The sequence below is a fragment of the Paroedura picta genome, chromosome 2 (genome assembly GCF_049243985.1).
Source record: "Paroedura picta isolate Pp20150507F chromosome 2, Ppicta_v3.0, whole genome shotgun sequence".
NCBI lineage: Eukaryota > Metazoa > Chordata > Lepidosauria > Squamata > Gekkonidae > Paroedura > Paroedura picta.
The window spans coordinates 113,040,502-113,052,741 of NC_135370.1; the positions used below are offsets into that span (position 1 = coordinate 113,040,502).

General features: G+C 40.6%; 1 protein-coding gene across 2 annotated transcripts in view; it reads right to left on the minus strand.

Annotated features, from left to right (window-relative positions):
• The window catches only part of LOC143830140 (uncharacterized), a 68,071-nt gene that overhangs the window by 39,974 nt on the left and 15,857 nt on the right, over positions 1 to 12,240 (minus strand). For both annotated transcript variants that reach the window (XM_077322117.1, XM_077322116.1), the window contains exons 6-13: positions 11,720 to 11,887; positions 11,351 to 11,536; positions 9,908 to 10,030; positions 8,282 to 8,395; positions 4,904 to 5,225; positions 3,983 to 4,092; positions 3,202 to 3,319; positions 329 to 420 (exon numbers count right to left, since the gene is read on the minus strand). In XM_077322117.1, the coding sequence (XP_077178232.1) occupies positions 329 to 420; positions 3,202 to 3,319; positions 3,983 to 4,092; positions 4,904 to 5,225; positions 8,282 to 8,395; positions 9,908 to 10,030; positions 11,351 to 11,536; positions 11,720 to 11,887 (1,233 nt within the window). The remainder of the gene's footprint in view (positions 1 to 328; positions 421 to 3,201; positions 3,320 to 3,982; positions 4,093 to 4,903; positions 5,226 to 8,281; positions 8,396 to 9,907; positions 10,031 to 11,350; positions 11,537 to 11,719; positions 11,888 to 12,240) is intronic.

Below are 12,240 nucleotides of genomic sequence, written 5' to 3' on the forward strand. Positions count from 1 at the left end.
TGGGGTCAAGGAAGGCCGGTCGTCTCCTGTGCAGGGGACCTGGCCCTCTCCTGCTTTTGGCACCAACCTGCCCCTGTTGGGGAGGGGGAGTTGCCACATCCTCCACTGTTCTCCCACCCCTCTCTCCTCTCCCCTGTGAAAGCTGGGAGGGAGGAGTGCTGGCTCCTGGCCCACTTTTAAAGTGGGCTTCACCACTAATAGAGGTACTATGCCTATTAGTAATTCATAAGATTTCTCGCATAGCAACTTTTAAATACTTCCCAGTGCTGCACACCATTAGACATAACAATCTCTACTACTGAAAATTCTGTTCATCAAAACAGCAGACCTGTGAAGCTGCCCTCTTTGTAACTTGTTCAAGGTCAGCCTGCAATTTTCGCTGCTGTTCTTCATAAACTTCCAGCTTAGTCAGCAATTCTTCTGAAAAAGCAATTAGATAAATTAACTGCTAGCATCAACAGTTTACCAGAATATAGTCATACAGAAAAAATTAAGTTCAAAATGTGGTCACAGGTATATTTAATGTTCACTAGACTAGCAACTCCAGCAATAGGAAATGAACTATTATATTTAAAAAAATATATCCATAGAGATTTACTTGCATTACAACAATTCCTTACAGTATGATTCTTACTAGTCATTTCCCCTAATGCTATGGGTCCCTTGAAACCTGTATATGTGAAAGCTAAACACTTTCTGCTGAATAATTAGCACTCTGTAGGACATTTTGTAAACCTGAGGAAGTCTAAACATCTGTGTTACATATGTATTTGTTTCTTGTGATTCTCTGGACAGCAGTTTTTAAAAGGCCAAATTTAAAGGGATTGCTGTCCCTTTACATGCCTTCCGGGTGAGTTTGCTACTTGCAGAAGGGGTTTAAAGGAATAGCAAGTTTTTAAAACACCTTTGGAGTTCACTTGGAGCTTGCAAAAGGCATTTAAAGGGACAGCATTTCCTTTAAAAGGCTTTCTCCACCTCTATTGAAAGCAATGGAGGATGGAAGCGCTTTTAGGGGGGTATAGAATTGGACCCCCTAGTCTAATCTTTCTGAGACTTTGGGAAGGGGCATTGAGGCGAGGCATCAGAAGCTATGCTGCAAATTTGATGCCTCTACCTTAAAAGTACCTTAAAATACCTTAAAAACCTCCAGAGCCCCAGCACCTCCATTATACCCTATGATGACTATTAAATATAGTGGTCCTCATAATAGTCGCAGAACAACTACAGAGCATTCTGGAGGAAACATCAGACATTGATCCTTTCTAGTTTGGCTTCAGGCCTGGTCATGAAGTGGAGATGGCTCTGGCAGCCCTTATAGATGATCTCCATAGGAAACTGGGTATAGACAGATTGGTGCTGCTGATTCTTTTAGATCTCACAGGGGTGTACAACACGGTAGACCATGGGCTACTCACCCAATTCCTACCCGCCATTGGAATATGGGGCATAGCCTTGAAATGATTGCAGTCCTCTTTTCAGAGTCAGGCGCAGAGGATGGTGGTAAGGGAGAGTACCTTACCCTAATTTGCAGGTTGTCACAGAAAGCAATTATCCCTCCAATGCCATTTAACATCTACATCCATCCCCTCAGCCAGCTAATCCAGAGTTTCATGCTATGGTATCACCAATATGTGAATGACATCTAGTTGTATTGGCTAATAGATGGCCATCAGTCAACACCCCTGAGAGCCAGTTTGGTATAGTGGTTAGGAGTGCAGACTTCTAATCTGGTGAGCCAGGTTCGATTCTGCACTCCCCCATAAGCAGCCATCTGGGTGACCTTGGGCTCGCCAGAGCACTGATAAAGCTGTTCTAACCGGGCAGTAATATCAGGGCTCTCTCAGCCTCACCCACCTCACAGGAAACGTGACTGTAAGCCGATTTGAGCCTCCTTTGGGTAGAGAAAAGTGGCATATAAGAACCAGGGTTAGGGTTAGGCGCAGAGTGATAAGGCAGCAGAGAAGCAGTCTGAAAGCTCTGCCCATGAGGCTGGGAGTTCAATCCCAGCAGCCGGCTCAAGGTTGACTCAGCCTTCCATCCTTCCGAGGTCGGTAAAATGAGTACCCAGCTTGCTGGGGGGTAAATGGTAATGACTGGGGAAGGCACTGGCAAACCACTCTGTATTGAAATAGAATCAGAGTCCAGTAGCACCTTTAAGACCAGCAAAGATTTATTCAGGGCGTGAGCTTTCGAGTGCAAGCACTCTTCGTCTGACGAAGAGTGCTTGCACTCGAAAGCTCACGCTCTGAATAAATCTTTGTTGGTCTTAAAGGTGCTACTGGACTCTGATTCTATTGTGCTACTTCAGACCAACACGGCTACCCATTTGAATCACCCTGTATTGAGTCTGCCATGAAAACGCTAGAGGGCGTCACCCCAAGGGTCAGACATGACTCGGTGCTTGCACAGGGGATAACTTTACCTTAATATTGATTTTAATATTTTTGACTTGTACTGAATAATATTATGTTTTAGTGATTATAACTTATATAACAAACCACGCTGAGCCCTCAGGGCGGGGCAGTCAAGAAGCTTAATCAATCAATACATAATCAATAAATCACAGGGTATAATGGAGCTGGAAAAAATTCTGGATTCCCAAATATTTACAAATTTGAATACCATAGTGGGATCAGAATTATGGAATATCAGGAAATACCAGTATTTTTCAGGATCAGCATAACCGAACCTAAAAAATACCATTTTTGTTATTGTTTTTTGCACGCTTCTAACAGAAATAATAGCTTTTGTAAGAACTTGAGAAGCAGAGAGTTGCTCTGACAATCTTTCTAGGCATCTGTGTTTCTCTTGGCTTCCCTAGGTGTTGCCACCCGTCTTTTCTGGACCTTAACTTGGTTACTGCGAAAGCTACTTCACTTAAGTATGCAATTTCCTATTAAACACAGGAATAAATAACTATTAGGTTTAATCCCACTGAACATATCTGCTGATGAGTAAACAGCATGATTTGTGCCAATTCCACCTCTTGTTGCAGACCTCCAGTGTTGTTCCTAGGGGGTTTCCTGTCCCCCAGAAGCACCATTTTGAGAGGCATTCCAGGTTGAAGAAGGAAGGGAAAGTGAGAAAGCTGCATTACACAGGCAGAAATCTTTCTATCAACAGTTAATTTTTGGTGGGACCCGCCCAGTATACCATTTGCTTAAAATCCAAAAGGGAAATAAAATCTTTTTTACTGCTCACCATTTTGAGCTTTAAGTTCAGAAAATGTTTGTAGTGTAGACTGTAGGTCTTCTTTTTCCCTTTCTAATTCTGAAATTTGGTTGTGTAAAGCAGTTGCATCATTATTCTTAGAGGTAACCTATGACAAAAAGGAAAATTTAAAAACTTCATTATAGGGAGTCTGTCGAACAAAGTAACTGAATCCTACATTCATTTTATAATATGTTTGACACCATTAAGACATTCAGGGATAGCACAATTTTCAAAATACAATGGTGCGCAATGTTTGCCACCCAACTGTTTTAAATCTTTCAATAATCTAATAATTTCTACTGCATTAATCCCTTGATTTGCCCTAACATGGATGACCCAGGCTAGCCTCATCTCACCAGGAAATTAAGAATGGTTGGTCCTCAGTAGTATTTGGATGGGAGACTACCAGAAAACGTCAGAGTCACTATGCAGAGGAAGGCAATGGGCACCTCTAAATGTCCCTTGCTTTGAAATCCCTACAGGGGATTTCTGTGACTTGAATGTACTTTATAAATATACAATCCATTGATCTGCTACAACATGAAACTCTTCCCACCTCAGCATCAGCTTTCCTGGGGTCACTGTGAGTTTCTGGTGAAAGGGAGAGGTGGGAAAGACCTGTGGTCATGAACACCTTCTACTTAGTTTACAGGATCCAAAACATTGCTCTGCATCTCAAAGTGTGTATTTTGGCACTACTTTATTTTTCCTCAGTCATCATTGAAGTTTATACAAAGTGTCACTTCTAATGAAAAAAAGTTTTACATACATTTTTAAGTTCATCTTCAAGCTGCTTGATTCTGGATTTGGACCAAGCTTTCATCTTGAGGAACCTGACTTCAGATTTTCTGGCCTCTTCTGATTTAAGTCTTGCTTCATCTTAAACAAACAGCAATCTCAGTCATTATTCATAATTACAATAATAAAACTATAATTATTTATTTTATTAGATTTATTGGCTACTGCACCCTAGGACAGGCTCGGAGCGGCTAACATCGATAAAACAATTATACAAAGTAAATATAAAAACATTCAACAGCTTGGTCTGCTAGCATACCAATATGAGATTTAAATGATAAAATTACTGATATTACACATCAGATATTAAACATCAAAAATTACTAAACAGAAGCTTGCACATAGTACAGAGATACAAGTAATCCCTGCACCTGCTCTGACTTGGACAGCCAAAGCTAGCCCAATCTTGTTAGCTAAGCAGGGTTGGCCCTGGTTAGTATTTGGATGGGAAAACACCAGGATTGCTATGTAAAGGAAGGTAATGGCAAACCACCATTTCTTGCCTTTAAAACCCTTACAGAGTCACCATAAATTAGTTGTGACTTGATACGACTTTCTACCATCCACCACCGGTAATCTATGTGGCAGGATGCCAGAGTGAGAGTCAGCGCTGCATACCCTCCCTGCCTGTAATTAGAACCAAAGCCATTTAAGAGGGCATTAACATGGTTTACAAAGGGCAAGTGTCTAAGCTCAACTCACTCCTGCATCCCACCAGCTGTATAACCTATAGGCCTCCAGGTTCTCTGAAAACTGGCCACAAAGGTGTGTCTCAGAACTCTAAGAGAAACTACACTCCTAGACTTACAGAAGCTGCTTCAAAGCTAGCACAAATGTGCACCAAATGTACTAAGCAACCAGATGTAAAAGTTACTGCAATTCAACAGGATACCTTCTAGTTGGTCCATCTTCTTTTTAATTACAGAATCTATATCAACAGTTTCTTCCAAATTACTCTGTCCATCGGTACTTAATTTGGCTGCTTGTTTCTGATGCTGAAGCAGGGCTTGGTCTTTTTCTTGCAGCTCAGTTTCATGCTTCTCTTGGATTGCCTGCAGGTCAGCCTTATGTTTCTCTTTGACTTTTTTCATTTCTATCTCATGTTTCTCCATCATGTCTTTCAGCTGGGCTCTCATTACATGCTTTTCAGCATCCAGTTTGGACTGGAGGTTATCTTTTTCTGACTGAAGACGTATCAAGGTTTCGTTAATTTCCTGAATGGGAACAATGGTATTTTAAATCAAGAGAGGTGCAAATGTATTTTAACCTGAAACCTGTTTCCTTACTGTTCAGAGACACATGTGGAAGGAAGAGAGAAATAATATGTCCCAGAACCCATAGATATGAAGTAGCTTTGCCATGGAACTATCAAAGGGATACTCTTCTTTGAGCTGTTTTTAGGCATGCCACCAAAATCCATCTCAGTGAGTGTCCAGGGCAGAAATCTGTGTAACAGGTTGTAGGAATAATTTCTATACCAAGAGTTCTGTTCCCATTACAGCAAGATCATTTTTGAAAATAACTAGGATCCCACAGTGCAGGACAGAGGATGTCCCCATATAATATAGCCCGCACCTCACATGGCCTGAATTTCTAATACGATGGAATGGCAACATCTTTTCCTGTCTATATCAAAGGCAACAGGTATGAGATCTCTATGTACATGCAAAGACAAATCTGGAGTTATTGTAAAGAGCAGACTAGAATCATTCTGTTGGTCACCAAAACATTTCCAGCTTTGCACGATACGGAATTTGTTCTGTGCAACGGGGCCATTTCCAAATAAGGGGAGGAAATATTTTATATTATTATTATGACTAACATACTGTTTCCATGTAATAGTACTGGGGAAGCAGTTTGCTGCAGGAGGTTGCTGTTAGGACAGAACATGGAGATAGTTAATGATTTTTGCTTGGCAAAAGTATCAGACAAGGCTTATTTTATCTCCTTATATCTTCAATCTCTATGCACAGCATATCAGAAGAAAAGATGGATTAGATTTAGATAGTGGAATGAAAATTGGTGGAAGGTTTACTGCAGAACATCAAGAAGACAAAAAGTAATGACTTTGAGGAATTACACAGCCTCAACGTTGACAATGGGAAACTGAAATTGTTCAAGATTTTGTATGTAGGTCACAAAGAAGAAATAACCTGCTAATCATTGTTATTTCTAAATTAAACAATTGAATTGAAGTACTGGAAGTACTGGAAAGGCAGAAAACACAAGGTTCAACTGTAAAAGGGAAGAAAAAGATGAAGGAAGATAGTAAATCATTATTATTCCTTGGCTTTATCATCAACCGAAAAAGAAACTCGTACCAAGAAAACAGGAGATTGGAGACTGGGCAAAGTAGCCCAAAAGGAGATAGAAAAGATCCATGAAGGATCTTTTGTGTTGCTAATGACCAAGATCAAGACAATTCAAACCATAGTATTTCTCGTTACTATGTAAGCATATGAAAGTTGAACTGTGAAGAAAGCAGATAGGCAGAAAGTTGATTCATTTAAAATGTGGCGTTGGAGGAGAGTTTTACAGATCCCATGGACAAATTAGTGAATTTTAGATTGAACCAAACTTGACCTCTTCCTAGAAGCTAGAATAAGTATCATACTTGGTCACATTATAAGAAGAAAAGACTCACTGGAAAAATCAATAATGCTGAGAAAAGTTGAAAGTAACAGTAAAAGAGAAAGACCCAATATGAGATGGCTTGATTCAATTAAGGAAGTTACTTGAGCAAGGCTATTATTGGTAGGACATTTTGGTGGTCATTGATTCATAGCATTGTCATGTTAGAAGTGACTCGACAGCACTTAACACACACACATTTTTCGCTGTGTTGCTGATGAGTCACCCAACGTTATTCCACTGAATTTACCCTGTGTTTACTAATCCCTGTGGTGAACTGGGGGCAAGGGCAGTCTACTGATGCCACACTGAATCATTCACACTTCCCCCTGTCCAGTTGTTTCCTTGTTGCTGCCACCAGTTAAGTCCCTCTTTTTTAACCAGGAGGAATCTTACCTACTCCCAGAAAAATAGGTAAAGGTAAAGGTATCCTCTGTGCAAGCACTGGGTCATGTCTGACCCTTGGGGTGACGCCCTCTAGCGTTTTCATGGCAGACTCAATACGAGGTGGTTTGCCAGTGCCTTCCCCAGTCATTACCGTTTACCCCCCAGCAAGCTGGGTACTCATTTTACCGACCTCGGAAGGCTGGAAGGCTGAGTCAACCTTGAGCCGGCTGCTGGGATCAAACTCCCAGCCTCATAGACAGACAGCTTCAGACAGCATTTCTGCTGCCTTACCACCCTGCGCCACAAGAGGCTCCCAGAAAAAATAGAAGCTGTTATATTCTGGACCCTTTGGCCTAGTAGTCCTGCTGATTGTGGGACAGGTTGTATCAGCTAACTGACACCCAGAGACAAAAACTATCCTGATTTCATCACTAGGGAGAAGAAAAAAACAGCAGAAGCACTAGGCCAAAAAACCCAACACTTGATTTATTAAACACAAAAAGACTCAACCAGAATAAAAGGGCTTACATAAAGAGTCAGGGTAACAATTGTAACAACTACCTAAGAGAAAGAAAATAGCAAGCCTATTCCACCCTAAACTTTGCTCCTAAAACCTTTCTTTCCCTCTCTTCCTCAATCTAGGGAGATTATGTATTAAGGAGAGCCTGGCTTCCAACTGAACTTATCCCTCTCTGGAAGATTCAAAAACTACCACAATGGAATATATTTAAAGAAACAACAACCTTTAAAAAGAACCCCCTAGGTTTAACATAAATAATAAAAGGAATAAAGATGGGGGGGGGAATACACCACATTCTCCATCCAAGTTCTTCCTCTGATTAATTTAATCATTTCATTGCCCTTAAAATGAGCTCTCTTCCGCTTTGTAAAATGTTGGCTCATTTTATTATTTAAAATGTGATTACCATCTTGGGATCCAAAATGGGGGGGGGGGGGATGCAACCACCATGAAACAGACCCAAACAAGGCTTTCATATTGCATGTCTTGAATGTGTGCCCCACATTCATGTGCACCTGATGTCTCTTTATTATAGAAGTTGGCATCCTGGCCATACACAAAGCTTACATCCTATCCTGTAGTAATAGAAGGGAGGGGGGATTCGAGGTGGACAATTACTCCTCCTCTCCCTTCTTGGATACTCCTGGATTTGGGGATTCCCAACACATATTTATTCTGTAAAATTTTAAATAAGAACAGTAATAATCTAGCTGTAAGAAAACTGTTCCTTACTTTTAGTTGCTGGTCCTTGCCATCCAATTCCTGTTGCAGCATGACTATCACCTGCGTTCTTCCTAGCATGACTTCCTCTTTCTCATGCAGCTTTTGCTTCAAGGCCTTCAGTAACTGTTAAGTATGAAATCGTTTCATTTATAGACTAGAAGCAGACACAAGATGTCCATTATTCTATACCCAGTTACCAGAAATCGGAAGTGACTTGACAGCACCTCTCTCACACACACACACCCAGTCCTATAATCACTGTCACATTTCACTCCCATAAAGCTAAACACCAAGGTTCACATTGTTCGAACATATGGTGCCACTCAACCAACATGTCTTCAGTGTCGCAAAAGGTTATAAAAAGCCTTCTCCGCATTCTCATTTAGCCTCCTACACTCACCCCATGGAGTCTATTCATATTGCCTACCCTGTTTTTCATGCTAAAGTCCCATCTCTTAAAGCAGGGCAACCTGGAATTCTCCCCACCCCATGAAATACCATGGGGCTCTGTTCTTGAAACTTCAGTCACCACAGCATGGGAGGATTAGGAGACTATGGAAAGAACATTAGAGATCGTCAGAAGAGGAGGTGGACTACTCTGAAGTTTGCTGCGCAGGGAGAGACTGGCTGCTTTGGCCACCAAAGCACCCAACCCTATTTCCAGTTTTGTTTTATCCACACTGGATCCCAAATTGCTTTGGAGATTGCTTTCTCCCATATTAGCCTACCTGTCTCCTCAGGATATCTTTGAGGGTCGTGCTTCAGGTTCCCCTGCCAAATGAGGATAGACTTGTGGCTATCTGAAAAATAACTGTCTTGGCCAGGATGCTGAAATTTTGGAATATTTGTCTGTCCCCTTTATCATTGTTTTCCAGCAACAGGGTAAGACATTGTTATGGTTTGGTTTGGCATTTCCCCACTAACTGTTATTTGCCCTCCTCTCTGGTTTATTATGTGTATTTATATGTTCTACTCAGGAGGAATGGTAGAGGACAGGAAGGCCTGGAGAATCATTGTCCATGGGGTCACGGTGGGTCGGACACAACTTCGCACCTAACAACAAAATGTTCTACTGAATTGTTTAGATATTTATTATACACATATTTCAGATGCCTTGATGTTTTAAGGTTGAAATGTTTCAATATTATGTCAATATTATGACTTTCACTGCCTCAGGGACCCTATGCGGGTGAGAAAGCATAGATGTGTTTTAAATAAATAAATATTTAACTCACAGCAGGGGGTTGGGGGAGTAAGTATCTGTATCAGGTTTCTCCTCTACTAGGAGCTAACTGCAGGAGCTGTTTCAGTTGTAAAAGAGGCTAAGCACCTCCTCCAGCAGCCACTCCTCCTTGATCTTCAAAGCCAAAGATAATTAGCTTTTAAAAACAAATAACAAAAGAGAAGACTCTAATACTGAGGGTTTTTTTCTATTTCATTTAATTTCATCCTACACCTGTTGATATAACTGAGAAGAGATTCAGGAAGTTACACTGGAAATTGCAAGACAAATCAAACTGACAGTGTAGCAGCAAAGAGTATACTAGATGCTTTATAACATCAGGAAGCAAACTGATAACTTCATGTGGTGACTCCATACACTCTGAATCTTAACCATAGTGCATTTTTCCTTACCTGCTCTAAATCTGCACTAGCGTCAGATTTGGCAGCAAGTCTAAACAGTTCTAGCTCATGTTTCTGGCCTAGTTCCAACAATTCTTTTTCTTTTTCTTGTATAATTTTTTGAAACATACGGATCTAAAAAAACAAAAAACAAAAATCTCTATCAAGTTGATTCAAACAAAATAATGCTATTAGAATACTGTACCAAATATCAAGCCTCAAAATCTAAATTTTGAACTGTACCAATGGATTAAGTGAACTGATTTTGGTTGAAAACAAGTTGGGTACCCAACAATGCAACAATCATAAACTATTTTAATAATCCAGAGGATCCTTTAAAATATGTCTGTTTGTGTTGTTTGTTTATAAGGCAGCAGACTGGTAAACACAAATTATTATATATTTATTAAAAATGATGATTTTATGGTGCCTCTCCTGGGAACTACCTTAAGAGGCTTATAAAATAAAAGATAAGACAAGAAATATTAAAAGTAGTTAAGGAGATTAAGGAGGCACTACAATGATGGTGTTAAAACCCTTAATTAATAACCTGGTGAAACAGAAATGTTTTGGCCTGGCATCTAGAAGAGGCTAACGTGGAAAAATTCAAAAAGGATGGCATTCCATAGGCAGGATGCCACTACATAACATAACAGAAGCTATGTTGGATTGGGCCAATGTCCCATCTAGCCCAAAATCCAGGTGCCATCAGGTGGTCCACTAGCAGGGCCAGAACTCCAGAAGCCCCCCCACTCTTGCCCCCCAAGCACCAAGAATACAGATATTGTACTTTAGATATAGAGTAAGTTAACGGCAATTCAATGCAAGTTGCAAAGCTTTGCAACTGATTCAATTAAAACAGAACTCTGGGATATCAAAAGAAACTGAACCATAAATTCATCAGATTGCTATTCTATTTTACAAATCAGTGGGTTAAGAAATTTAGCATGGATAGTAAATGAAAAAAGGTGTGCAATTGATTCTACACAACACTGTCCAAAATGGCAAAGCCTAGCTGGAAATGGGATTTATTTATTTATTGTATTTATATAGCGCCCTCCTCGAAGGCTCAGGGCAGCTTAGATGAAACAAGAAACGACACAGGTAACTCCATTTGTAGTAATAACAAGATGATAACAACAATAATATTAACATAATGACAACAATAACATTAAAACATGAAGCAGCCTTATCGTGAATCAGACCATCAGTCAGTCAAGGTCAGTACTATCTACTCAAACTAGCAACAGCTCTCCAAAGTTTCAGGTAGAGGTCCTTCATATTATCTATAACCTGCTCCTTTTAACTGCAAAGGATTGAGCCTGGGACCTTCAGCACATCAAGCAGATGCTCTACTGCTGATCCACAGTTCCTCCTCAAAGGAGAAGAAGCAGGGATTTCTCCTCCTTCTTGAGTCCTCGGTTTGCCTCTTCTTTTTACTGAAGACCCACTTACATTTTGTGTATACATGGCTTCTCTTTCCTGGAAGTGCTCTTTCTCTTTGTTTTGAAGAATTTTCAGCTTTTCATTCTGTTCCTGGAGAAGACTACATCTTTCTTCACTGTCTCCAACTTTCTTTGTCAGGTTCTGAACTAGAATTTCCATACTCTGCAGTGAGGCCTCCTTTGTGGAAAGCTGATTCTTTGAAGTTAAAGAAAAAGATGAAAAAGAAGCATGAAAATCAAACAGCTGGGATTAACAGCAGACACAGCTGATAAAACCAGTTGCAATTAAAGGCTTGTGGCTTTGTACATGTTATTCACATTTGCAGCTAAGCACCTCTAGATAATAGGTAAGACAGGACTTATGCATATATGTTCATACCTTTAATTCATTGTTATGGATGATTACTTCTTTGGCATCATTAGCTAATCCACCATATAACTGCAAATCAATGATATAGGCTTCTTTTTCAGCCAGTTTCTTTTGTTTCTCAGCAAGCATGACGTCCATTTCAGCCCCTCGAAGTCGTGCAGCATCCAGTTCAGCAATCTAGAAACAAGTTTAAGGCACTGGTACTTACACGTTTAAGGTATTGAGACTAGGTATTGGTACTTACCCATAAGGCCATCCATGGTCCAGGCCTTGCGTATCTGAGAGACCATCTCTCTGTCTATACTGCCCCCCTTCCCCAAGAGTGCTCTACTCTGCTAATACCAACCAATTTGAAGTCTCTGGCTCCAAGGAAGTATGCTTGGCCTCAACCAGGGCAAGGACGTTTTCTGACCTCTACTTAGTGGAATGAGCTCCCAGAGCAGATCTAGGCCCTGTCAGAACTAGTGCAGTTCCACGGGGTCTGTAATATGGAGTTTCTCCACAAGGCTTTTGGTTGGGGCGAGTGAAAT